Raw genomic sequence first — 24,062 nt, 5'->3', positions numbered from 1 at the left:
GTGTAGTAGGCTCTAATTTTTACAAAGATAGATGATTTTGACATCAAAATTATGAACTTAGCCTCACTGAAGTATGTTTGGGATTTGTTGTCCGCTATTTCCCAGATTAGGTTGTCTTGATTTTTTCCTAATATATTGTAAATCATAAATGTGATATTAAAAACAGCCTACTCAGCTTGAGTTTGAATACTCTTAGTTAATTCCTGTACTAATAATAATAAAGGTTAAAAAATTTACAATTTAGCAAGTCTCCTTAATAGTGTCAAATTTTGTTTGGTAATCGCTTGTGAAAAACCTTGGAATGTTTTCAGACATTAAAAGCAGTGTATAAGTACAAAGTGTTGATCAGTATCATAAACTTATGGGATGTCTTGACCATTCTGATTAACCCAAAATATTGCTGATAGATGGGATGATACAAATTTCTTTAAGAAAAAGTCATTCAAACAGTTTCATGTCACTAAAAAGAAAATGGATGAAAAATCATTGCTCATTTAACAGCAACACATTTAGTAATAGAATAATAGACTATACCAGCAGATCATGTCATGCAGTTTTTGTAACAAACAATGTGTAAATGAATATCCTGCCTGGAAGCTGCTTAAAATAGTTAATTCAGTTCCATTTCAGTACAATCCCTGCCTGGTGTCTCAATCTTTACAGCAGGAATCCTGAAAAGATAAGGACCTTACCACACATTTCTGTGTCTGCGGGGTTGTAATTTAATCCTTTCTCCCTGCTGGGAAGAGTTGATTTTATGACATCTTATAAATACATTCACCTATGTTGGCAGATGATGTAAATTGAAAGAGGCATGGGTAATGACAACATCATAGTGCAGTTTTACTATGGAAAAAAATCATTAGAGTAATTATCATCATTGATATAACCTGATCTATGCAAACCGCATTACCTTCTTTAATTCAAATCATACTATACAACTCCTCACAATCAATTATTTTAAATGTTGCCACTGCAAATGTGGGTAGTAAGCATACAATGTGTCAATGTGATAATGTAAGTTAATGTATTACATTGCTTATGCATATCATTGTGTGGAAAATGAGGCATTACTGATTGCTTTCCAATGTAACTCAATGCATCTTTAAATAGTACAAACAGTAATGTAAAAGCATAGATTAGCCAATTGATGGCACATACGCCTCTTAATTAACTGTGGGATTGTGTTCCATTTATCCCTTTGAGTTTGCTTCATCATTCAAGATCATGGCCAATTTGATTGAAATCATAATTCCACTTTCCTGTCTGTCCTTAGGACCCTCCACTTGGTGTCTTTCAAAGATGTGTCAAACTCAACTTTGAATAAACTCAGTGACACTGCTTTCTGGGGAAGAGAATTCCAAATAGCCAGAAACTTTGAAGAGGAAAGTTCTCATTCTCATTTCCATCTTAAAAGAGAAATATGTTATTCTTAAATTGCATCTTCTAGTTCCAGTCTCCACAACAAGCAGAAATGTCCCTTGGTTTCCACCTTATTAAATCTTACATGTTTCAATAAGTTTACTTTTCATTTCTCTAAACTCTAATGGGTACAGAAACATAGAAAATAACAGGAATACACCATTTGATCCTTCACATCTACTCTGCTGTTCAAAGGACCATGGCTGATCATCCAACTCAGTACCCTATTCTTGCTTTCTCCCCATAATTTTTAATCTCTTTAGCTCCAGGCACTATTTCTAATTCCTTCTTGTAAACATTCAATGCTTTGGCTTCAACTGCTTTCTGTAACAGAGAATTCTACAGGCTCACTACTCTTGGGTGAAGAAATTTCTCCTCATCTCCATCAAAAATGACCTATCCTGAATCCTTAGACTATGCCCCGCGTTCTGGACTTTCCAGTCATTGGAACATCCTGTTGGGATTTCAGCACTGTACTGATAGGATCACTGAGAATTCAGTTTATTTTAGCTAAAAGATTAACTAAGGCTCCACCAAGTATAATAAGTGGGTGCTAAGGATCAAACAGTACTGTTCAAAGAATGGGCTTTCTCCCCTCACCCCAGCATTACTCCTCAGTTTACCAACACCATTATGACTAGTCACCCAGTTATTGTAGCTAATGGTTCTTGCTCTTTATAAAGTGATCGCCTCATCTACACAGCAACAATAACTACTTGAAATGATTCAAAATGTGAAGTGGTTTCAGAATTTCCAAAAAATCCAAAAGTCTTGTTGGAGAAAAGCACATCCTTCTTACCAGTATGTTTTTTTCTTCTTAAAACACAGTTACACCTCACTGGGGTAGTGCATTGAAAATCAAGCTCCAATATTCTTGGAGTCATCACAAAAGCTAAACATGTTAAAAAGAAATGCAGAATTCTCCAATTTATCTCTCTATTAAACCTAAGATTGAGAGAAAGCATGGACGATGTTTCTATATTTAACAAAAATTACTATTTCTATAAAAAGGTTCTATCTACAGATGTACAATTATGAACTACTGACATTATATACTACTTGAAACTTTACACGTAGTAAACAAATCATGGACAGTAGGGAAAAAAAAGAGACATCAAGTGGTCCCTGTTCATACAGTGAGACGAATTGATAATACATGTTGTTCCTTTACTACCCGTCTCCAGATACCTTCACTTGCTTGTAGAAGGTACTAGGTGTTAGTTCACATTTATACAGTCTCAGACTTACTGTTAAAAGTCACAGTTTTTAGAATTGCTGAGAAGGAAAATAAAAACCTATATTCAGGCTTCATTTGCTTTTAAATGCAGAGCAGAAACATCCTTTTCCCCCCAAGTTCCAACAACATAGTTGTTAGCAGGCAGGTCTTTGCCAATAATAACTGGTCACAAGTCCACAGACCGATTTGCTAACTATCATCAACCGAAGGTGCAGTTGTAGACACAACTTGGCTGCATCTCATTTGCAAACGAAGTGTTCCCCCTCGCCACATCCACTGCACAAACAGGCAATTGTGTAAACAGCACTTAGAATGAGTCAAGTTCCTGGACCTTAAAAATTGCAATAATCCTTGAAAAATCTTTTTTTTTAAAAAAGGTTTGTTTTCCATTTCAGTCAACAATCAAAAATAAAAGTTAAATAAAGTATGGTCTTTACATGACTTTGCAATAATTCCATTGGTGAATGTTCAATAATAATTCCTTTTCAAAGTACAGAAAACAAAGACTAAACAGGGTTGTCAAAGCACAGCAAACCTATGCTGTTTGAGTTTAGATACCATTGTGTGTGTATGCTTTGTTTCCATGTTTGGGCTGAAGGCTTCAATAGGATTTTTTATTTTTAAATGGCGCTGTGGCTCCATTTGATCCTGATTAAAAACAAATCCATAGACACAATTTCCTGTTATTATATTATTATTATTATTATTATTGAATAGTAAATAGCATCTTTAAGGGAAAGTAAGTAAATGAGGGAGAAAGGAATAGAAGGAAATGCTGGTATGGTTGAAGTCTTATTTGAAGAGGATCATGTGTTCAATAAAGACTGGCACAAACAGATTGATTCAGTTGGCCAACTTCTCTGGTATGCAGGTGTTTTTTTTAAAAAAACCAGACAATAAATGTTGGAGGGGTGTACAGTAAAGGGGTGGGGCAGAGTGGGGAAACAGCAATGAATGCCTGTTCTGTTCTCTCATGGCCACATGCCAGGTACAATTGCTATAACTAAACCACAGTAAGCCTCAAAAAGAGCCGTTTTCTATCACAGCTATAAAGTTAGCTTTGCAAGTGGCTATTTTAACAGCCATTTTACTAGTAAGGCAAAATCAACTTAGTGCTGGAAGATCAGTGGGTTTCTCTCTCATTACAGAAAAGGACAGGTGGTGGTTTACTCAAGGGTCACCATACCTCAGGCAAGGGAGTGGTTGAGAAGGCAGAACCTTCATGGTAACCTCAGCTGGTACAGGAATTCAACCTTGCCATTGAGGTTGCCTGCACTGAAAGCAGCCATCCAACTGACTGCTGAAAACAACTTGGGAATTTAATTTTAATGGTGTCAAAGTTTAAATTGTTGCTGCCAATTGAATAGCAGAGTTATCCCTAAGATCACAGAGGCCTGGAAGCTGCTCACTCCCCAGGCTAAATCACATTGTTTGCCAACTCCTCCTAAATGTCCTTCTTCCTATGATTCTTCAGCTTTTCAGTCCATTCACCAAATGAATGTCACAAATTCAAAAGGTCAACCTATTCCGCCTTCTGGTTCTTCCTGGTTGCCTACGTCCCAGAATGGGCCCCTCAAATCATAGCGCCAGGATGGTCATCCAGATTTGCGCTCCCCTCGGAATAATTCTGCATTACAGAGCTATGAAACTATAAAGTGAAAAATGCTAAATTACATTTCCAAGTTTGGAGCGTACTTAGCTTCAAACATGTGGCATCATGTATTGGAGTCTCTAGTTTAATAGTACTAATTCATACCTTTCACACTCATGATTAAATTTATGATTTATTTTCACATATCTTAGAGTATGAATTCCAGATACCCACCAATAAATACTGATCATTTGCTGCAGAAATGCTACAGGGGATTACCATTGGAGTCAAATGATACAGTTGCAAATAGTTAGGAATCTTCACAGTCAAGCTAAGGTTGCTGGCACCCTTTGACATGTTCTTCAGAATTGGCACATTTTTCACAAATCTTAAAATAAAATGATGTAAACAACATATTTTAAATAATTGCAAACGCTACAAAAAAAGTTGGTTGGTTATGGAACTTCTCAGTCACAATGAGAAAAAGTGCTACTGGGTAGTTGGAACATTTAGAAAAATATGTTTAACAGCTCACTTCCATTTAATGCTCCAGAATTAAACAGAATAATCCAGACCAAGTGTTACTATAATTTCACTACCCAATGCATTGCCAATATTGGATGGCACAGAAAAATGTGTTTCAATCTTTCTTCAGTATTATGCACTGAAAGCATAACGACATTTTCACTCCACTTAATGGAGATGCACTTTGGAAATTTCAGCCCAAATGTGATTTCCAGGCACTTGTCTTCATCAACTGGAATTACTATACAGAGACTTTTCCAAAACTTATTTAGTGACTGAAGCACACCAACAACACACTTTGTAAAATGGACAAGGTTCTACTCAGAAATAAGACTCATGTTAACTTTGCTTAACCGCTTTTAACATGATTTACTAAAAAACAGAAATGGTAGCACAGTAAAACCTAACATTGACACCTGAAGTTAATTTTGGACCTAAATAAATAAAATGCAAATGGAATTTTTAAAAAAATATTTTGCTGTGTTACATTTTCACAACAAAGAAACACAACAAGCAGACAGAAGAACAACAGGCATGTTCTCCTGTGCTCTAGAATCAGAAAATGTGCCCATGTCAACCCTCACTAATTCAATTCTGACAAGCAAAATGTTCCAATTCAGCATGACTCATGAAGACTGTGTGAAGCTTTCCTAGTGAATGGTAGGATACAGCCTGTTCTTCATGAAGACAACAGCAGCAGTGTGTTGTCGGACTCCCGGATAATGTTGGATATGGTCGAACCACCGGGAAACATTTACATATCTCTCTCGCTCTTCATGGTTTAGTTCAACCTAGAAACAGATATATCAAAAATAGTTAAGAACAAGAATAGCAGCTTAACATAGTGAAACATTTTTAGTTACAAATGGGCCAATAATCAAAATGAATACAATGTATGACTGAATCAAACAGATTTGAAATTGTCCCTTGTTTGATACATGCTGAATTAATTGACCACAGCTGAGAATGTAGCAGAGGGAACTAAAGTGCTCTGTCTAATCCTAGAATCATAAGTCAAGCCAAAACTATTTCATCACTGGGGTGAGGAAGAAAGATACTTGGACATGGAAACTAGGATTTCAATTCCCAATTACCCAACAGATGCCCGTTTAAAAGCTGCTTGAAATTGGGTTCACCTGTGATGTATTCATGGTCGACCTGCTTGTTAATAGTTACTGAGAGTACTCACATAAGTAATAACTTTTTGGATAAGGTGGAAGAAGGTTGTGCACTTTTAGAAGCAAAGATCAAAAAACAGTCAGCAGAAAACGGAGGATAGTTGGAGCTACAGTGTGCATTTGTACACAAGGGAAAACTTTAAATCGATAAAAGGGTGCAGGGATGTATGGGAATTCAATTTTACATAGAAAGCCAAGATAAATGATTTACATTTGTGACTAAACAAAAAGGCAATTTGTAAATTTGTACATTGTATTAATTGCCTACACTCCATTGCTTCCATGTTCACAGCACATGACAATTAATTGCAGGTCTACAATAGCAAGAGGTACTAATTAATTTTCTAAACTGCTTGGGTCCAGAACATATCACAGAGCAAGAACAACATTAAAGGATTGTGCAGTGTAACAAAAAGACTTGTAACAAACAGACTTGATGGGCCAGCTGGTCACTTTATATCTATCATGTTTGTATGTTTACACAGTATTAAGAGTATGAAAGTTTTAAGATGATGTTTTATGAATGTACACTTAAATTTGGATAAAAGGGAGGAATTAGGAGAGACGTGACCTGTTATGGATTTTTCCCAACAAAACACTTAGGTGGCTTGGCTGTTACAGGTTTAGGGGTGGGGTGCTCAAGACTGTCTGATTGGGAAGAAAGTGCAAGATATTCACAGCTATAAGCATTGACACAATGGCAGCTGTGCACAGTAAGTAGACCATTAGGTGTTAATAATGTGAAAGCTCATACTTTAAAAGCTGTTCACTAAATTTCAAGACAGAATGGAACTGGGGTCTAAAGAACTGTTAACTAGCATTTTTACCTGGATGAAAAGCCTGCCTGATTTGCACTGCCAAAGAGACTGGGCTTTGAGAGAGGGAGAGTCAACAGGAAAACACTGCATGATTGGGTTACAGGTTTTCCTGAAAGATCTCTGAACATATCAGGTAGTCAGTACACAATAAACTGACGGACAGACAGAGACAGAAGCAGATCTCTGTGCAGGATGTGGATGATAACCCTGCTTGGATTGAAGAGAACAAACATGTGAACGTTTAAAAGAATTTGGATCATTTACCTAGACCTGGCTAAAGGGGCTAATTTTGAGTTGTACCTGCAAAAGTCACTTTTGCCATTAGGAATTACCTGGCTGGGAGAAGAAAAACAAACCCTCTTAAGTGAAGAATCCTAATAAGCTGTCTAAGGGACAGAACAAAGTGTAACAGTGGAGAGAAATTTTCTGTAATTCTAAAAAATTAATGGGAATTTTTTTTCTTGAAGCTTACGATATAATTTGCCCATTGAAACACTTAAGCCTATTTGTTTTTAGTTACAGGAAAACTTTGAAAATTTGGAATATTAGCCTGTGATCCTTTCAATCACTAGAATTTGGAAATATCAGTCTCAATGGGGACCATATTATGGTTAAAGCACGTTCAGACATAATTATTAAAAACAATAGAGAGCCACCACAATTGTCTAGAAATTATGACAAATAGTCAAGTGCACAGAATTGTAAAAAGCATATTGAACAGTCAGTTAGCTGGATGGCTGGTTTGTGATGCAGAATGATGTAACAGTTCAATTCCCATACTGGTTAAGGTTACCATGAAGGTCTCGCCTTTCCAACTTCACCTAAGGTGTGGTGGTCATTTGGTTAAACTCACTACCAGCTGTCTTTCACGAGAGAGCAAGCCCAATGGTCCTCCGGGACAATGGTGACTTTACCTCCTGTGTATAAGTGGACGTATCTCAACTTTAATTACTGGACTTTCTGTAAAATCATTACTGGTAGGGATAATCCATAAATACCGCTCTATTCTGAACACTGGAAGTGTACTACAGGATCTTATTAGCAGACCATAAAATTAGAAGGGAGCCATTTTAAATGAAAGAACCAAGAAATCAAACATATTTAAAGGAAATAAAGATTAAATTTGTTCCTTTAACAATCTTCCTTACATAGCCTCTTTCAAAACTTTCTTTCTGAATGTCTTACTAACCTATCAACTGCATCACTCCACTCCCATAATTTCTCATTGCTTGGAAAAATTCAGAAGTTGGCTTCAGCAAACACCACAGAAAAAGTGAATCAGTGGCAGACTGAACTTCAGTTTGCCAAATGTTAAAAAACAGGGGATTATCAAGTAGACAGCTTGTTCCACACATCAAGTGTATACTTAGACAGCAATGTAAGGGAGACTGAAGGCAACATGGGGAATGGAACAATCAGGTGGTAAGATGAACAAGGGATAGAATTGTAAATGCACCATCTTTACAATTTCTCAGGGCATGCTGCTCAACAACAAAATTCATGCCCAAATCGACCCAACCTGAGCATGAAGCATTTAGGTGTCAATCATGACGCTAAGCGAGAAATCAGTTAGTTGGAAATACTACAATTGCCTTAAATGTTTGATAAATTATTTGATAAGCTATACCACCCAGTGTTGTAGTTTGACATTTAATGATTTTGTGAAGCAGCTGGCATATGAGTTGGCTGATCTGGGTTTTGTCAAGTGAATGATTGCCAGCTGTGCAGTTATGGCATGAGAACAGTATGATCACGAGTGGCATGTAGTAACAACTGTGAAGTGAAATTTGTTTTCTCTTAGTACAGAGCTTAACAAAAAACCACATCTGTTTTGTGTCCAACTCAGCTCCTGCGGAACAGAGTCCCACACAACACATATCCCTGAAATGCTGAGTGCAAAGCTGCTCATCATGACTGACTTAAGTATGTGAACAGAATGGAATAAGTACTTTATGGCAGCTGTGAAGTAGTCCATGCAGGTCAAGGCCTGTCAACAGCTGTGGTATCCATAAGATGATTCAGATTGTATTTCATTGTAGAGCCTGTTCAAAAGGTGAGAAAGTGTTTTAATGTAAAACAGAAATAGAATATGCTGGGCATAACTTAGCAGGTCAACCACCATCTGTGAAGAGAGAAACAAGAGTTGATGTTTCAAGTCAATGACCTTTTGGAACTGGAAAATGTTACAGACATTACAGGTTTTCAGCAAGGACTGCAGCTGGGACTAAGAACAAACAGGGGAGATTGGTAATAGGGTACAAGGACCGAGAGATGGAATGAAAAATGAATGACACAGTGTAAGACAAAAAGAGATGGTAATGGGACAAGTTTTTTAAAAAAAAGAGATGGGCCTAGAAATGTTCAAGGTAATAGCAGAATAACTGAAGTAAGTAAACCAACATTTTAGCTGGATGCTAACAGTGAGATAAAAAGTCAAATTCTATCTATTCACACGTGATCTGGGTGTTGTGGCTAGGCCAGTATTTATTGCCCATCCCAAAACGTCCAGACAGCAGTTAAGAGTTAACCACATTACTGTCTGTCTAGAGCCACACGTAGACCAGTCTAGGTACGGACAGCACTTTGAAGGACATTAGTGAAACAGATGAGTTTTTACAACAAATCTGCAGTGGTTTCACAGCCACCATTAGTATTTCATTCAGACTGATTCATTGATTTGAAATTTCACCATCTACCATGGTGAGACTCAATCTATGTCTCCAGAACATTAAATTGGGGTCTGGATTACTAACTCATTACCATGTCACAGTCTTTCCTAAATATTGTGCCTCCTACTATTTACCTGGGATGATGCTATATCAAAGTGCTGGGGTGACTTAGGAGTAATCAGGATGTTGGAAAGAATGTATTACAGCAATGCAAAAACAGAACTAAGGCAAGGTGTGTTGGTGGTTCCATCGAGTTGGGAGTGGCATAAATGCGTGCCACTGATCATAAGATTAGTAGGATGGAAGGCAATGACAAGTGAAATCCTATGAGAACAGAATTATTGGAAATATTGAGGGCTCTGCCAACCAATAAAGGGAATCTTGGATGAGTAAAAAGGAAGACAGGTCAAAACCACTCATGTAGCATTGTCACATCAGGTAGAATGCAGACAGAGAAATTAGAAAAGAAATGGAATGAAAACTGAATCATTATAGAAAGCAGGGTGGGAGCAAGTGTAGTCAAAGTGGTTGGAGTCACTGAGTTTACATGTGGTTTTCAATCAATAGCCTATCCCCAGAAATGGAAATAGATAAGTCAAAGAAGGAAATGGGACAATTGCAAATGAGCCACATGAAAGAAAGAAATATGGAAATTGAAGTAATTGTTAATTAAAAACTTTTCAGTTTGGGATATGAGCAGGAAATAAGCATCAGTAGTCATTTTCAGTATTTGGAGTTCTTTGCCTCTGTACAAGTGTACACCTACTTTTTAGATGAATCAGTAACAACAGTGCAAACTAGTCTTCAATAAAATCTTCTAGACACACAATAAACAGGGTATCATACAACAAATCAAATACGTGCTGTTGCTCATATTGCATTAGTACTGGAATTCTCTTTGTAGGGAAAATGCTCTTGAGGGCATTTATTGCATTCTGTCAGTATGAGCTGAACTCCAAATGCCAGCACAGAAGTGCTTAAAACTTGGGAATAAGATCATAAGATGAAGGAGTAGAAGTAGTCTGCTCACTATTCAAAGACGAGTTGATTTTATAATCCTCAACTCCACTTTCCTGCCTAATTCACGTAACATTTGATCCTCTTACTGATTAAAAATCTGCCAATCTCAGTGCTGAATCTAGTTAACAATCTAGACTCACAGCCTTCTACAGTAAAGGAAAACAAAAAAAAATCACAGATTCTCTATCCTCGAAGAAGAAATTCCGTCTCATCTGTGCTAAGACATTCTCTCATGCTGGTACTGTAATGTTCCACGGAAACTTGAAAGCAGTCAGATTTGAGGATGCCCAGATTTAAATACTCGTTCTAGAAGGCATTTGACTTCCATTGGAAAATTCTTGCTCCATCTGCTGAATTCATAGTATATAAAAGAGATTTTGTCTTTTGTGATGAGGCCAAGACAAAACTAGAAGGTGAACTTCCATGCCTGGCCATGTTTGCTCCTCACAATCATGCAACACTTAAAGCTTGGTTAAAGAGAGCTCTAGAGGGAATTTTTTGGACTGTTAGAGTCCTATTTCGCAATGTGGCTGACGAGAAAACAGAATCAGCTCTACCTAGTCTCTTGACAAGCAAACCCTGCTAAATGCAAGTCAACTCCATTAATGCAAACATATTTTTGAATAACCTGAAGAACAGTGGGTCATTAAAACATAACAGAACCACGTAATAAATGAGTTGTTCGACTCCATCTTCTCTTCAGTCTGTGCACTCTAGACACACGTGCTTCATAAGGAAAAAAAACCTATTTCCCCCATGTGACTTTTGGTTCTTTTGTCAATCATTTAGAAGAACCACTGCAGGTTCTCCAATCTACCGATTTAACTGAATAGATTATATAGATATAGATATATAACTGCTCCATAATTCAGTGTTAATTGCCAATAAATGATCAGTTCAAATGAGGCTTCTATGATAGCCAGTATAGAAGGTATAATCATTCAAATTTTGACTTTAGTTATGCAGAACTGGAATACTTATTTTGATCCCAGAAATCCACTAAATTAAACATCTGATAGACTGTATAGAACTATCTAATCCAACTTTAGAATATTTTAGAACAGCAAAAAGTTATTTCATTAATAACATCAAGCAATGGTGATATTTCAAGCTTCAAAATATTTGATACCTTGCAGTATTTTTGTGGTGGAAGTTCACAAGCTTTATGAAAAACATGTCACACATTTTAGTCCAAAATGCTACAAAGCACCTCCCTGATTTTAAATCAATGCCAATTCTGAGCATTACCTCTGCTTATGATTTATGCATATTAATTTTAAGCACAGATTTGCTAATGATGTTTTGAGGCATATCTGCTGAGGGAAACCCAAATTTGACTGCGTAAACAAATCTCTCATATTGTTTTGCTGTTGCTATCACAAGTGATCGAATCTGACAGATGCTGAATTACTCAGGCACATTCCCAATGAACCTAAAAAGGCAACCAATAAACAACGGTTTTGGTTAGATAAGGTGTTCCACATTCCTCTTACTTACACAATTGATTGCATAACTGAATCAGAGAACAGTAGCATCAGTTGTACCTGTATGGGGGAGTCTAAAAGTAGTTAAAACAGGGTGTAGTCAGTCAGCTGGTTTAACTGGAGGTTGTGCAGGATGAAAGGAGTTATAGCACAATCAGGTTTTTCCTTTAAAATTTAGAAGTTGATGGTGAGGTACTTTGAGATATTTTCATACAATAAGAGAATTTTAATGTCATATTCTGTGAAGAATTTAACATTCTATAGCAGTTAAATAGATTCTTTATAATCTTACCCAGAGATTAAGTTAGAAAATGGACTTTTAACCAAGGTTCTACAAATCACTCACCACGATAGGATGAAGGCCGTTGTACACCATGATATCTGCTAATGTCAAGCTGTTTCCAACAAGGTATACTTTATCTTCAAGGTAACAATTGAGCTCCTACAAAAACATAACAAAAACAAACAAAAATTGAGACACATACATAATAAATTGCCAAGCTAGAAGTCATGGCTTTACAAATTCAGGTCATTCTTCATCACCCGAGCCAGAGATTGGTTACAGTGGCTCTTCACTGATTTGGCCTGGATCAGCCATATAGGGTTAAGAAAATGGAAGATCAGAATTAAAAAGGGTCAAATCAAATAAACTGGGGTTAAAAATTTCCTTGGTTGCAGTATTGATGTATCAAATATCAAAGAATGCTCAACCTGCAGTACCAACTTTGTGCTGGCATTGTTGCTGCTGCTTAGAATAACGAGGGTGCATTAGCACATTAGTTCCTCCAACAAGTCTTGAACATAATCATAACATTCACATCAGCAATGCCTGGACTGAGCAAGTTTGCCAAAATATCGTGGTTTAATGTCTATTAATAGACTTCATGTATGCAGTCAACTTAATCGCTGAGAATTGTAATGGATGTGCAGAGAAATGTCCAGATGCTTAGTTATTTCTTTTTTGAAAAAAGAAATTATTCAAACTAACACCCTCGGAGAAAGTCACTCAGATATATATATTGCTAATTTAAATTGCAATTATTAAATTAATCAGATCTCAAAATGTAGAGTGTCAGAAAACCACTATCAAGATAGTTGTGGCTTTTGCTTTTATTTAAAGTTTATTTGGTTGGTGCTGCCACTAAATAATTTAGGAAATGCCAAATAGCAGGCGACAACTGCTAGGCTTTTGTGCATATAACTCTAACAACCACCTTTCAACACTCGATGTGGACAGTGGCGTTTTATGTATTTTGGTGTATCACTAGTTAGTGTAAACTCCTTTGTAAATGCAAGTTCAATTGATTTCGGACTTGGCCTAAAATGCATGCTTTATTTATGTTCAAATTTTGAACTCCTCCCCGTGGGAGGATTCTGATGAGGCACAGGACAAAACATCTCAATTTAAAAAGAAGCGATAGAGATGTTCCAGTTACAGTCAGTCAGTTCTTCAGAAATGAAATTAACCATACCTTTAAAATCATTTTTCTATCCTCTTGACTGTTACAACTGTCAATTCGAGTGATTCTATATTCGAGCCATTGCTGAACTATTGCACTCTTCTCTGCTGTGCTTCCCAAGAGGACCTCTTTTTTGGCCACTTTTACAAGATGGGATGCAATGGTAGTCAACCCCACTAAACCACAGCTATTGTTAGTCTGTAGTACAGGAACCTGCAAAGTTGAAAAGACCAGGTAATAAATGATCTACCTACAGAGGAATAATAAAAACTAGGTTTAGAAACACAACTCAAATAGCTCAGAATCAAATAAGTAACAGCATACAATGGCACAGGACATGCTGATAGAGATAGGTGCATGATTTAGTGAAAAATCAAACCAATTTTTTTTAAGAAGTTGCTGACTTATGAAACAGAAACCAGGCTACATAGGACATTACACACGATATATCCACTGAAGTCAATAGGATTAATTGATCACATTCGTATCAATACGCTACAGGGAAAACAAAATTGGACTTAATAGAACAGATGAAAGCTTCTTTTGAAGAGATTTTGGAGCCATTTGTATTCTTGGGAAAAGGTGGAGAAATGGAACAGTTTAATAATACATCACCTCAAATTTCTCATGCCATGAATTGTTCACTAAAGGGGAAAGAAGTACTGTAAATGTGAAGTTGGGCTGATTTAAAAACAGTTCAAGTCAAAATTTCATGCGGCGAAGATCTTTTATTTCTGAAACCTTAGAAGGCAACATGGATATGGTATCTTATTTATTTACCATAAATGGCTTGATTCTTCTCTGCTTAACCACTGGAGGAAAGTCATTCTAGGACTAATAAATCATTATAATATTCTTAAAAGAATATCTAGTATTGTACGAGCTTCAGATTATCATCCAAGATTGAACACAACAATTCACTGAGAAAACAGGAACAATTCAGACCACCCACATCAAGTCAACTCAGTATGGTGCTGGAGGAACACAGCAGATCGGGCAGCAGGGGAACAGGAAAGTCGACATTTCAGATTGGGACCTTTCAGAGTTCAGCACCTACAGTTCTTGCTATCTCTTACAGAAACAACATATGGATGGCCTGTCAAAGAAAATTCATTTTAAGCCTCTCATCTGCTTTTCAGATATAATTGGACAGAATACAGAATTTTAAATGTTGATGATAATGGAAGCATGTGTGCGTATGTGCACCAGGGAGGTGGGAAACCAAAAAATGTGTGCTTACAGGTCTTGTTCTAGAGTGGGGGAACTATGGTGCAAGGAGTAATGGAATGTCTGTTGACACTCCAAAACCACTGTCAGTGTGCATGTGCAAAACACACATGCATGGTACCCTGCCAGTACTTTTTTTTGAGAAAAAAACTCTCAGGTTGCACAGCTGGTAATAATAATAAAAAGAAACAAACATTCAAGTGGTGATGTTATTTTGGATTATGTTTAAAAATAAAACAGAAAATCTTGGTGGGGGGGGGGGTGGGTGGCGATGGTGGAGTCTTTCGTTTATGCGGTATAACATTTCCGGGTAGATAAATGGCGATGTTTCACTGGTGACATTGATTCAAGTCAAAACAACTGCTGTTGGAACAGGAATGGAAATTAATAAAAATCTGCACTTATTTAAAAAAAGGCAATGTAATTTTCTTTTGGCTCACAGGCTTAACTTTTGGCCAAGGCGGAGAAGGTAAACAAAAAAAAGCGCGAGCTAGTCCAGGAAGTCTATTTTAGGGTCCTGCTGTAGTAGTAACAGGCTTACATATGGGCCACAAGTCTGGGTTCAAGTCCCACTTGCCCTAGAATTGTCTCATAACAATGTCTAAGTAAATAAAATAATAATTACATTTGTGACAACCGTATATAGAGAAAACTCAAGAGAGTTACTCTGGAATCAAAAGTAACACCGGAATGCTGCTGATATACTGAGGCTACTACTTAGCAAGGGTGGTCAGGCACTGGACTCCAGCACTCCAATTATGACTTTGCATCTTCAGATGCTGAGGCAATTTTATTAAGCCTCCTCCAAGGCGGTGGGTCCTGATGACCTGCATTTTTTACTGCCAAGCTCAAGTCGCAATTGCTATTCTGTTGCTGACTGTTGTGTGTGGAACTTGAGCACAGCTTACAAAGGCAAGTATTTCTTCTGCCGGATGCACGGCCTCACAATACACATACTTTTGGATTATGGAGTTAATGAGTCCTTTGACATTCTTCCAGGAATTGCCTGATAAAGATGTAGGACATGGTCTAAGATTTCTCCCTGCAGAGGTGGTGGCTGCTGTATGGGAGCCACTGCTCAGGAGTGGATTTCTTCATCAGCAAGGTGGCTGGTGGAGGACAGGACTTCAAAAGCTCGGGTGACTAGAGTCAGCAATGTGTTTGATGTCTGAGAAGCAGGTGATTGGGGCATCAGTCAATTTCCTGGACACAGCAAAAGCCATCCAGAGTCTCTTAACTGTGGTACGCAGCCCTGAGAATGCACAGCAGATCGAGGCAACTTAGGCAGACGCTGAACTGATCCTTACCTGTCCTGAACTTGAGAGGACACTTCAGATATGCCCCCTACAATTTGAGCTGTATTGAGGAAATTCCCTCCAAGCACTTTAAAACATTGCAAACAATTTTCCAATGTGACATGCTTCTGTATACTCTTATTTTTTGAAAAAAAATTCATTATGGGATGTGGGTGTCAATGGCTATGCCCATTCCTATTTGCCCTGAGGGCTGTAAAGAGGCAGCCACATTGTTGTCACTCTGGAGTCATAGCCATAGAATCATACAGCTGTATAGCATGGAAACAGACCCTTCGGTCCAACTTGTCTATGCCAACCAGATATCCTAAATTAATCTAGTCCTATTTGCCTGCATTTGGCCATATCCCTCTAACATTTCCCATTCATAAACCCATCCAGCTGCCTTTTAAAATGTTATAATTGTTCCAGCCTCCACCACTTCCTCTGTGTGAAAAAGGTGCCCCTTCGGTTCGTATATCTTTCCCCTCTCACCTTAAACCTATGCCCTCTAGTTTTGGTCTGCCCCAACGTGGGGTTAAAGATCTTGGCTATTCACCCTATTCATGCCCTTCATCTGACACTCTCCAGAAAATAGCTCCAGCCTATTCAGTGATAATGGGAACTGCAGATGCTGGACAATCCAAGACAATAAAGTGTGAAGCTGGATGAACACAGCAGGCCAAGCAGCATCTCAGGAGCACAAAAGCTGACGTTTCGGGCCTAGACCCTTCATCAGAGAGGGGGATGGGGTGAGGATTCTGGAATAAATAGGGAGAGAGGGGGAGGCGGACCGAAGATGGAGAGAAAAGAAGATAGGTGGAGAGGAGAGTATAGGTGGGGAGGTAGGGAGGGGATAGGTCAGTCCAGGGAAGATGGACAGGTCAAGGAGGTGGGATGAGGTTAGTAGGTAGGAAATGGAGGTGCGGCTTGGGGTGGGAGGAAGGGATGGGTGAGAGGAAGAACAGGTTAGGGAGGCAGAGACAGGCTGGGCTGGTTTTGGGATGCAGTGGGGGGAGGGGACAAATTGGGCTGGTTTTGGGATGCGGTGGGGGAAGGGGAGATTTTGAAGCTGGTGAAGTCTACATTGATACCATTGGGCTGCAGGGTTCCCAAGCAGAATATGAATTGCTGTTCCTGCAACCTTTGGGTGGCATCATTGTGGCACTGCAGGAGGCCCATGATGGACATATCATCTAAAGAATGGCAGGGGGAGTTAAAATGGTTCGCGACTGGAGGTGCAGTTGTTTACTGCGAACCGAGCGGAGGTGTTCTGCAAAGCGGTCCCCAAGCCTCCGCTTGGTTTCCCCAATGTAGAGGAAGCCACACCGGGTACAATGGATACAGTATACCACATTGGCAGATGTGCAGGTGAACCTCTGCTTAATATGGAAAGTCATCTTGGGGCCTGGGATGGGGGTGAGGGAGGAGGTGGGTTCATCCAGCTTCACACTTTATTATCCAGCCTATTCAGCCTCTCCCTATGGCTTAAACCCTCCAGCTTAGGCAACATCCTTGTAGATCTTTTCTGAATCTTGGGGCAGTGACTTGAAAGAAATTCTTGAATTTGCATATTAATCCTTCCTAACTGATGAAAAATTTAACAGCCATCTTGGGTTTGTTTGACACATTTGGACTGGTCTATGACCCTTTGATCTTCTGCTTATAAATTCTGTGCCTGATGCCACCTCCCTCACCGACACCTGAAGAAGGAACAAGACTCCAACAATTTGTGTCTTCAAATAAACCTATTTGACTATAACTTGGTGTCTTGTGATTTTTGACCTTCCGGAATACAGTTCTCTCATTCCTCTTTGCTGTATGAATAAAGAAGCCAGTGCAAGTCAAAGCACTCTGCTGTTTCCAAACCTAGCAATGTAACTTGTAGAACATGTACAACAAGAGATGGGGAACTGAGAGTTTGCCCATCATGATATGAAACAGATTTCTAAGATTCAGCACAGAATTTTATTTTCAGCTCCAGTCATTCAAAATGCAATTCAGTTTCTACCACAGCTTCAAGTAAACTTCATCTACATACTGCAAATATTTGCAGCCAGTTCTGTAACAAACTCTAAATGATAACAAATTGATAGTTCAACATCCAGAAAAAAAAATGAGTACACGTATCAATTTCCTCTTTTATTCTGCATTCTTTCTAGTATCAACTTTCTTAGAAATAATACCAGCCATCTATTACTCAATGTGGCAATTTCTTTGACTCTAAAAATGTCTTTGCAGTAGGATCTGGATAACATCCAAACTTTTGTGCAAATGTTACATGCCACTTATCAACCCAAGTACCAAGCAACAAGAACTTTTCTAACAAGTTTCAGCTGATGTTCAGTGGCAAACCCACCACAGAATTCCCAACAATAAACATCCTCAAGGTTACCACTGACCAGAAATTGAACTGGTAGACTTGTATCAATACTGTGGCTGTAAGAGTGGGTCAGAGTCTAGACATTATGCAAGGAGTAACTCACCTTCTGACTTTCCAAACTACATCACTATCTGCAAATTACAAGGTCGGGAATGTAACATGACAGAATACTCACATGGATAAGTGCAGCTCAGACAAAAATGAAAGACACTCAACATCCAGGAGAAAGCTGTAGTGGCACCTCCATCCATAATCTTCAAAATTCACTCCCTACACTGATGCACAGCAGCACAATGTGTACTATCTACAACGTGCACTTTAGCTGCTCATCATGGATCCTTCGGCAACATCTTCCAAACTGGTTACCTCTATCACCCAGAACAACAAAGGCAGCAGATACGCAAGGGAATTCCCATCGATAATTTCCCCTCCAAGCCATACATCATCCTGGTATGGAACTGTATTGCCCAGAATTTTAGTGTTGCTGGGTCAAAATCCTGCATCAAGCTTCCTAATGGTGCTGCATGTGTACTTACTCTCCCCTAAAACCTTTGAAATTAACAAATACTTTAACTTTAAAACAATTCGATCACTCCAAAGTTTTCTGTTTACGAAAGCAGTATTTAGGAATGTTCCGTACCAATACAGTATTCCAATTTTTATTCTTCTACCTCATGATGAGAAGAAATCTAGTAGCTCAAAATTAGCCAACCATGAGGCGTTGTGAACTGTCAACTTTAGAACTGCTTTCAACGGCAAATCTGTAACCTCATGGTCTGGTATATCCCACTCTACTTTTCCCACCAATGCCGGAGTTTACCTCTGGTCAAGAAAGAGTGCAGACAGCATATTAGAAGCAATACCAGGCATAGTTAAAATGTGGAGACACAGTGAGGGTAAAACACAAGAATACTTCCGTGCAAAGGTGAAAGCAGCCATTGATAGGGCTAAATCTGTAGTTTTGCCACATCCAGTGATCATGAGTGCATAATTAGCTTGTTTACTTTTATTTAACTGGAGTTATTGTATTCTTAATAAATTGCTAAGTTTTTATTTAAGTTACAAACTTATGTCAAGAATTGATTATTTATAAAATCTAAGATCAGTTCTTCAATAAGTCTGGAATCAGTGGGGTTAATTTTTAGGGTATTTGAAGGTTTTAATTTTACTGCAATGCAAATCAGAGGCAGAAGAGCTGATTTGGTTTGGTTATCTGTTTCTGTGTCATAACAAGTGCCACTTAATAATCATTTCCAAGATGGTCCCTTGACCTTCAATGGCATTATCGTCACTGAATTTTCCAACATTAAGATCCTAGATCTTATTATTCACCAGAAAGTGAACTAGGCCAGCCATACAAAAATGATTGTTACAAGAACAGGTCAGAAATTGGGAAATCTGAGGCAAGTATTCAAGTCACAAGGCATATAATCGTTTTACTCCAGGTATCCAGATTACTGGCAAAGATCCAGAGGCAGGAATTAAAATCCCATTTCAGCAGCTGGAAAAATTAAATTCAAATGATATGATTAATCATATTTTGAGGAAAGTTAGTATCAATGTTATTGACAATGAACTTTCCACATTGATGCAAACACCATGTATTTGACAAATGCAATCATCAAATCTATCTTCCTTACACAGTCTGGGTTTCATAAACCCACAGCAATGTAGTTAACTCACAACTTGCCTCTGACATGCCCTGGCTAGGTATTTTGTTTGTAAACCTTAAAGGCTGCATCATATGCATAGTGGGTATGAGGATTACAGAAATTTAGTCACGTACGATAATAAGTACCAATAACCTCAACATCTTCTACGGCAAAGTGAAGTTCACAAATAACTATCAATTTATGAGGACTCTGGGTCTATACTCGATGAAATTTAGAAAGATGAGGGAGGATCTAATTGAAACTTACAGAATACTGAATGGCCTGGACAGATTGGATGTTGGAAAGATGTTTGCATTGGTAGGAGAGACTGGGACCTGAGAGCACAGCCTTGGAGTAAAGGGAAGACCTTTTAGGCCAGAGATAAGGAGAAACTTTTTTAGCCAGAGAGTGGTGAATCTATGGAACTCACTGCTAGAGGCGGCTGTGGAGGCCAGGTCATTGAGTGCATTTAAGACAGAGATAGATAGGCTCTTGATTGTCAAAGGGGTTAAGGGTTATGGGAAGAAAGCAGGAGAATGGGGTTGAGGAACTTATCAATCGCACAAATGAATGGCGGAGCAGACTCGATGGGCTGAACGGTCTAAATTTTGCTCCGATGTCTTATGGTCTTACAACTCTAAAATCAATCATTCAGAAGTGTTTCGCAAGGAGATAACACATTCTGTCACGGCCACGTATACTTAAACAGCTGACGGACGGAATCTCCACGGCCGGCTATGCCGAGGCAGTCACCATGGCCACCAGATGCCCAGATGGTGATGGAGAGGTGGGGGAAGGGATTCGAATTTAAATCGCCTTTCCTCTCTATTCCCGACCGATTAGATCTCTATTCCGCTCCCAGTTTTGCTCGGTCTCTTTGCTCACCGAATTATCGCCCTTGCTATACACCAGTTTACTTCGTGTCTGGAGTCCCAACGTCTTTTCAAGCGACTCGAGCTCAACCAACGGCGACGCCATTTTCGCTACACCCTTGGCTCCGCCCCTGTGACCATGGGAATAGGCCCCGCCCTCCGACCCCACAGCGCCTCCCACGTCACGAGGCCATCTGCGCCCAAGCTTTGCAGGCCAATTTTTAAAGGGAGCTCGAATCATTCCTGATAATGGGAACTGCAGATGCTGGAGAATCCACGATAATAAAATGTGAGGCTGGATGAACACAGCAGGCCCAGCAGCATCTCAGGAGCACAAAAGCTGACGTTTCGGGACTAGACCCGTCATCAGAGAGGGGGATGGGGTGAGGGTTCTGGAATAAATAGGGAGCGAGGGGGAGGCGGACCGAAGATGGAGATAAAAGAAGATAGGTGGAGAGGAGAGTATAGGTAGGGAGGGGATAGGTCAAGGAGGTGGGATGAGGTTAGTAGGTAGGAGATGGAGGTGCGGCTTGGGTTGGAGGAAGGGATGGGTGAGAGGAAGAACAGGTTGGGGAGGCAGAGACAGGTTGGACTGGTTTTGGGATGCAGTGAGTGGAGGGGAAGAGCTGGGCTGGTTGTGTGGTGCAGTGGGGGGAGGGGACGAACTGGGCTGGTTTTGGGATGCGGTGGGGGAAGGGGAAATTTTGAGGCTGGTGAAGTCCACATCAATGTGGACTTCACCAGCTTCAAAATCTCCCCTTCCCCCACCGCATCCCAAAAACAGCCCAGTTCACCCCGTCCCCCCACTGCATCCCAAAACCAGTACAACCTGTCTCTGCCTCCCTAACCTGTTCTTCCTCTCACCCATCCCTTCCTCCCACCCCAAGCCACACCTCCATTTCCTACCTACTAACCTCATCCCACCTCCTTGACCTGTCCCCTCCCTACATCCCCACCTGTACTCTCCTCTCCACCTATCTTCTTTTCTCCTCCATCTTCGGTCCACCTCCCCCTCTCTCCCTATTTATTCCAGAATCCTCACCCCATCCCCCTCTCTGATGAAGGGTCTAGGCCCGAAACGTCAGCTTTTGTGCTCCTGAGATGCTGCTTGGCCTGCTGTGTTCATCCAGCCTCACATTTTATTATCTCAAATCATTCGTGCTGCTGCAACCCACCCACTCCTTGTGCAGCCATCGTTGTGAGAAGCCTGCACATCCTTCACGATACGAAGGTTAAGCAGAACTTCCTGAATGATTTGGAATTATTCATAATGCCATGAATATTTTAGCTGAAATAGCAAGAACTGCAAGTGCTGGAGTCAGAGATAACAAAATGTGGATGTGGAGGAATGCAGCAGGCCAGGCAGCAGCTGAGGAACAGGAACGTTGACGTTTCGGGTCGGGACCGTTCTTCAGAAATTTCATACTTTGTTATCTCTGAATATTTTAGTAGTGCTTTATAGCCAATTAAGAACCTGTGAAGTGTAGTCGCAGTTTTAGTGCATGAAACAAAACTGTCAATTTACACACTTTAAGCTCCCATCAACAGCACTTGGAAAGTGATCAGATAGTTTGCTATTGTGGTGTTCATTGATGGATGCATTTTGGCCAGGACACATTTTCTGAAGAAGGTTCCTGACCCAAAATGTCAACTTTCCTGCTCCTCTGATGTTGCCTGGCCTGCTGTGTTCCTTCAGCTCCACCCTGTGTTATCTCTCTGACTCTAGCATCTGCAATTCTTACTATCTCTGGGATAACTCTCTTCCTGCTCTTTGAAAGAGTGCAATGGCTTATTTTACATGTAATTGGGCAGTCAACGGGGTTTGCAGTGTAAGATTCCAGTTGAAAGACAGTATCACAAACATTGTGGCACTCCTTCTGTATGGCCACCAGAATATCAGCTTTGATGTTTGTTCTCAAGACCTGGAATGGGACTTTAGTCCAGAACTCTTAGATGAGAGTATTACCATACAGCCAGGGATTTTGAATGCAAAAAAGAAACATATTAATTTCATAAGCATACAACTCACGTTAATAAAGTTAAACATACCGAAGAATGTCATAAAAGTGCCTGAGAAATAATTACATTTAACATAAACAATGAAGTCATTTTGTAGTAAAGAACTTGAAAACTGTTGAAAAAAGTCACTTTGTTAAGACTACAAATGCAAAGGAAAACTAAGATTTATACTGTTTGATAGGACAATGCAGATTGTTTAGCAAATGGAGTCCAATGTAGAGGCATTGCCATGGAGAAAGTGCCAGTTACACGATGACTGATAATTAACTGCCAAGCTAGGTTTAAATTTAAGTACACAAATTTATAGATAACAAAGTGTGAAGCTGGATGAACACAGCAGGCCAAGCAGCAACTCAGGAGCACAAAAGGGTCCAGAACCGAAACATCAACTTTCCTGTTCCTCTGATGCTGCTTGGCCTGCTGTGTTCATTCAGCTTCACACTTTGTTATCTTGGATTCTCCAGCATCTGCAGTTCCCATTATCACTTGCACAAATTTATATCACTTTTTAATCTGATCTCAGGGCAGTGCCTTAAAAGAGTCAACCAGCCTATTATGAAATTTTTAAAAAGCATAACAGTGAACTGTCAGTCAACATCCAACTGGTGCTTTCAATACAATGCTTGTATCAACAAGAATTCACTTGCAGACAAATCTATCATACAGTATTAGAGATAATAGGAACAGTCAATGCTGGAGAATCTGAGATAACAAGGTGTAGAGCTGGATGAACGCAGCAGTCCAAGCAACATCAGAGGAAAAGGAAAGCTGATGTTTCGGGTCTGGACCCTTCCTTTTTCTGAAGTAGGGTCCAGGCCCGAAACATCAGCTTTCCTGCTCCTCTGATGTTGCTTGGCCTGCTGTGTTCATTCAGCTCTACACCTTGTTTTCATACAGTATTAATGTTTTTGTCTCGTTTACATTGAATGTCTTATGAATTGTCCTGATGAGTGTGAGTCGAAGGTTCAATAAAAGGTGTTTTTTTTAGTGATAGATATTATTTGCATGGATTGCATTCAAACATTTAAATCCATAATTGTCTCCATTGATTACACCTTTAACCTATGACTGAAATGAGGCATTTAGAGTCATAGAGAAGTGCAGCATGGAAACAACTCATCCATGCCAACCGGATATCCGAAATAAATCTAATTCCTTTTGTCAGCATTTGGCCCATATCCCCTCGAAACCATTCTTATTCATATCACCATCC

General features: G+C 39.4%; 1 protein-coding gene across 1 annotated transcript; it reads right to left on the bottom strand.

Moving 5' to 3' along the window:
- Positions 1-4,430: 4,430 nt before the first annotated feature.
- Positions 4,431-20,985, bottom strand: eef1e1 (eukaryotic translation elongation factor 1 epsilon 1). The gene is made up of 4 exons (XM_059645966.1): positions 20,844-20,985; positions 13,417-13,617; positions 12,291-12,386; positions 4,431-5,566 (listed from the first exon to the last, which is right to left on the bottom strand). The coding sequence occupies exons 1-4, from the start codon at positions 20,934-20,936 to the stop codon at positions 5,426-5,428; spliced, it is 531 nt and encodes a 176-aa protein (XP_059501949.1). The 5' UTR covers positions 20,937-20,985; the 3' UTR covers positions 4,431-5,425.
- Between the last annotated feature and the right edge of the window lie 3,077 nt (positions 20,986-24,062).

This window comes from Stegostoma tigrinum, chromosome 5 (assembly GCF_030684315.1).
Source record: "Stegostoma tigrinum isolate sSteTig4 chromosome 5, sSteTig4.hap1, whole genome shotgun sequence".
Lineage (NCBI taxonomy): Eukaryota > Metazoa > Chordata > Chondrichthyes > Orectolobiformes > Stegostomatidae > Stegostoma > Stegostoma tigrinum.
Note: the sequence above shows the minus strand (reverse complement) of the source record. Positions and strands in the feature narration are given on the sequence as shown.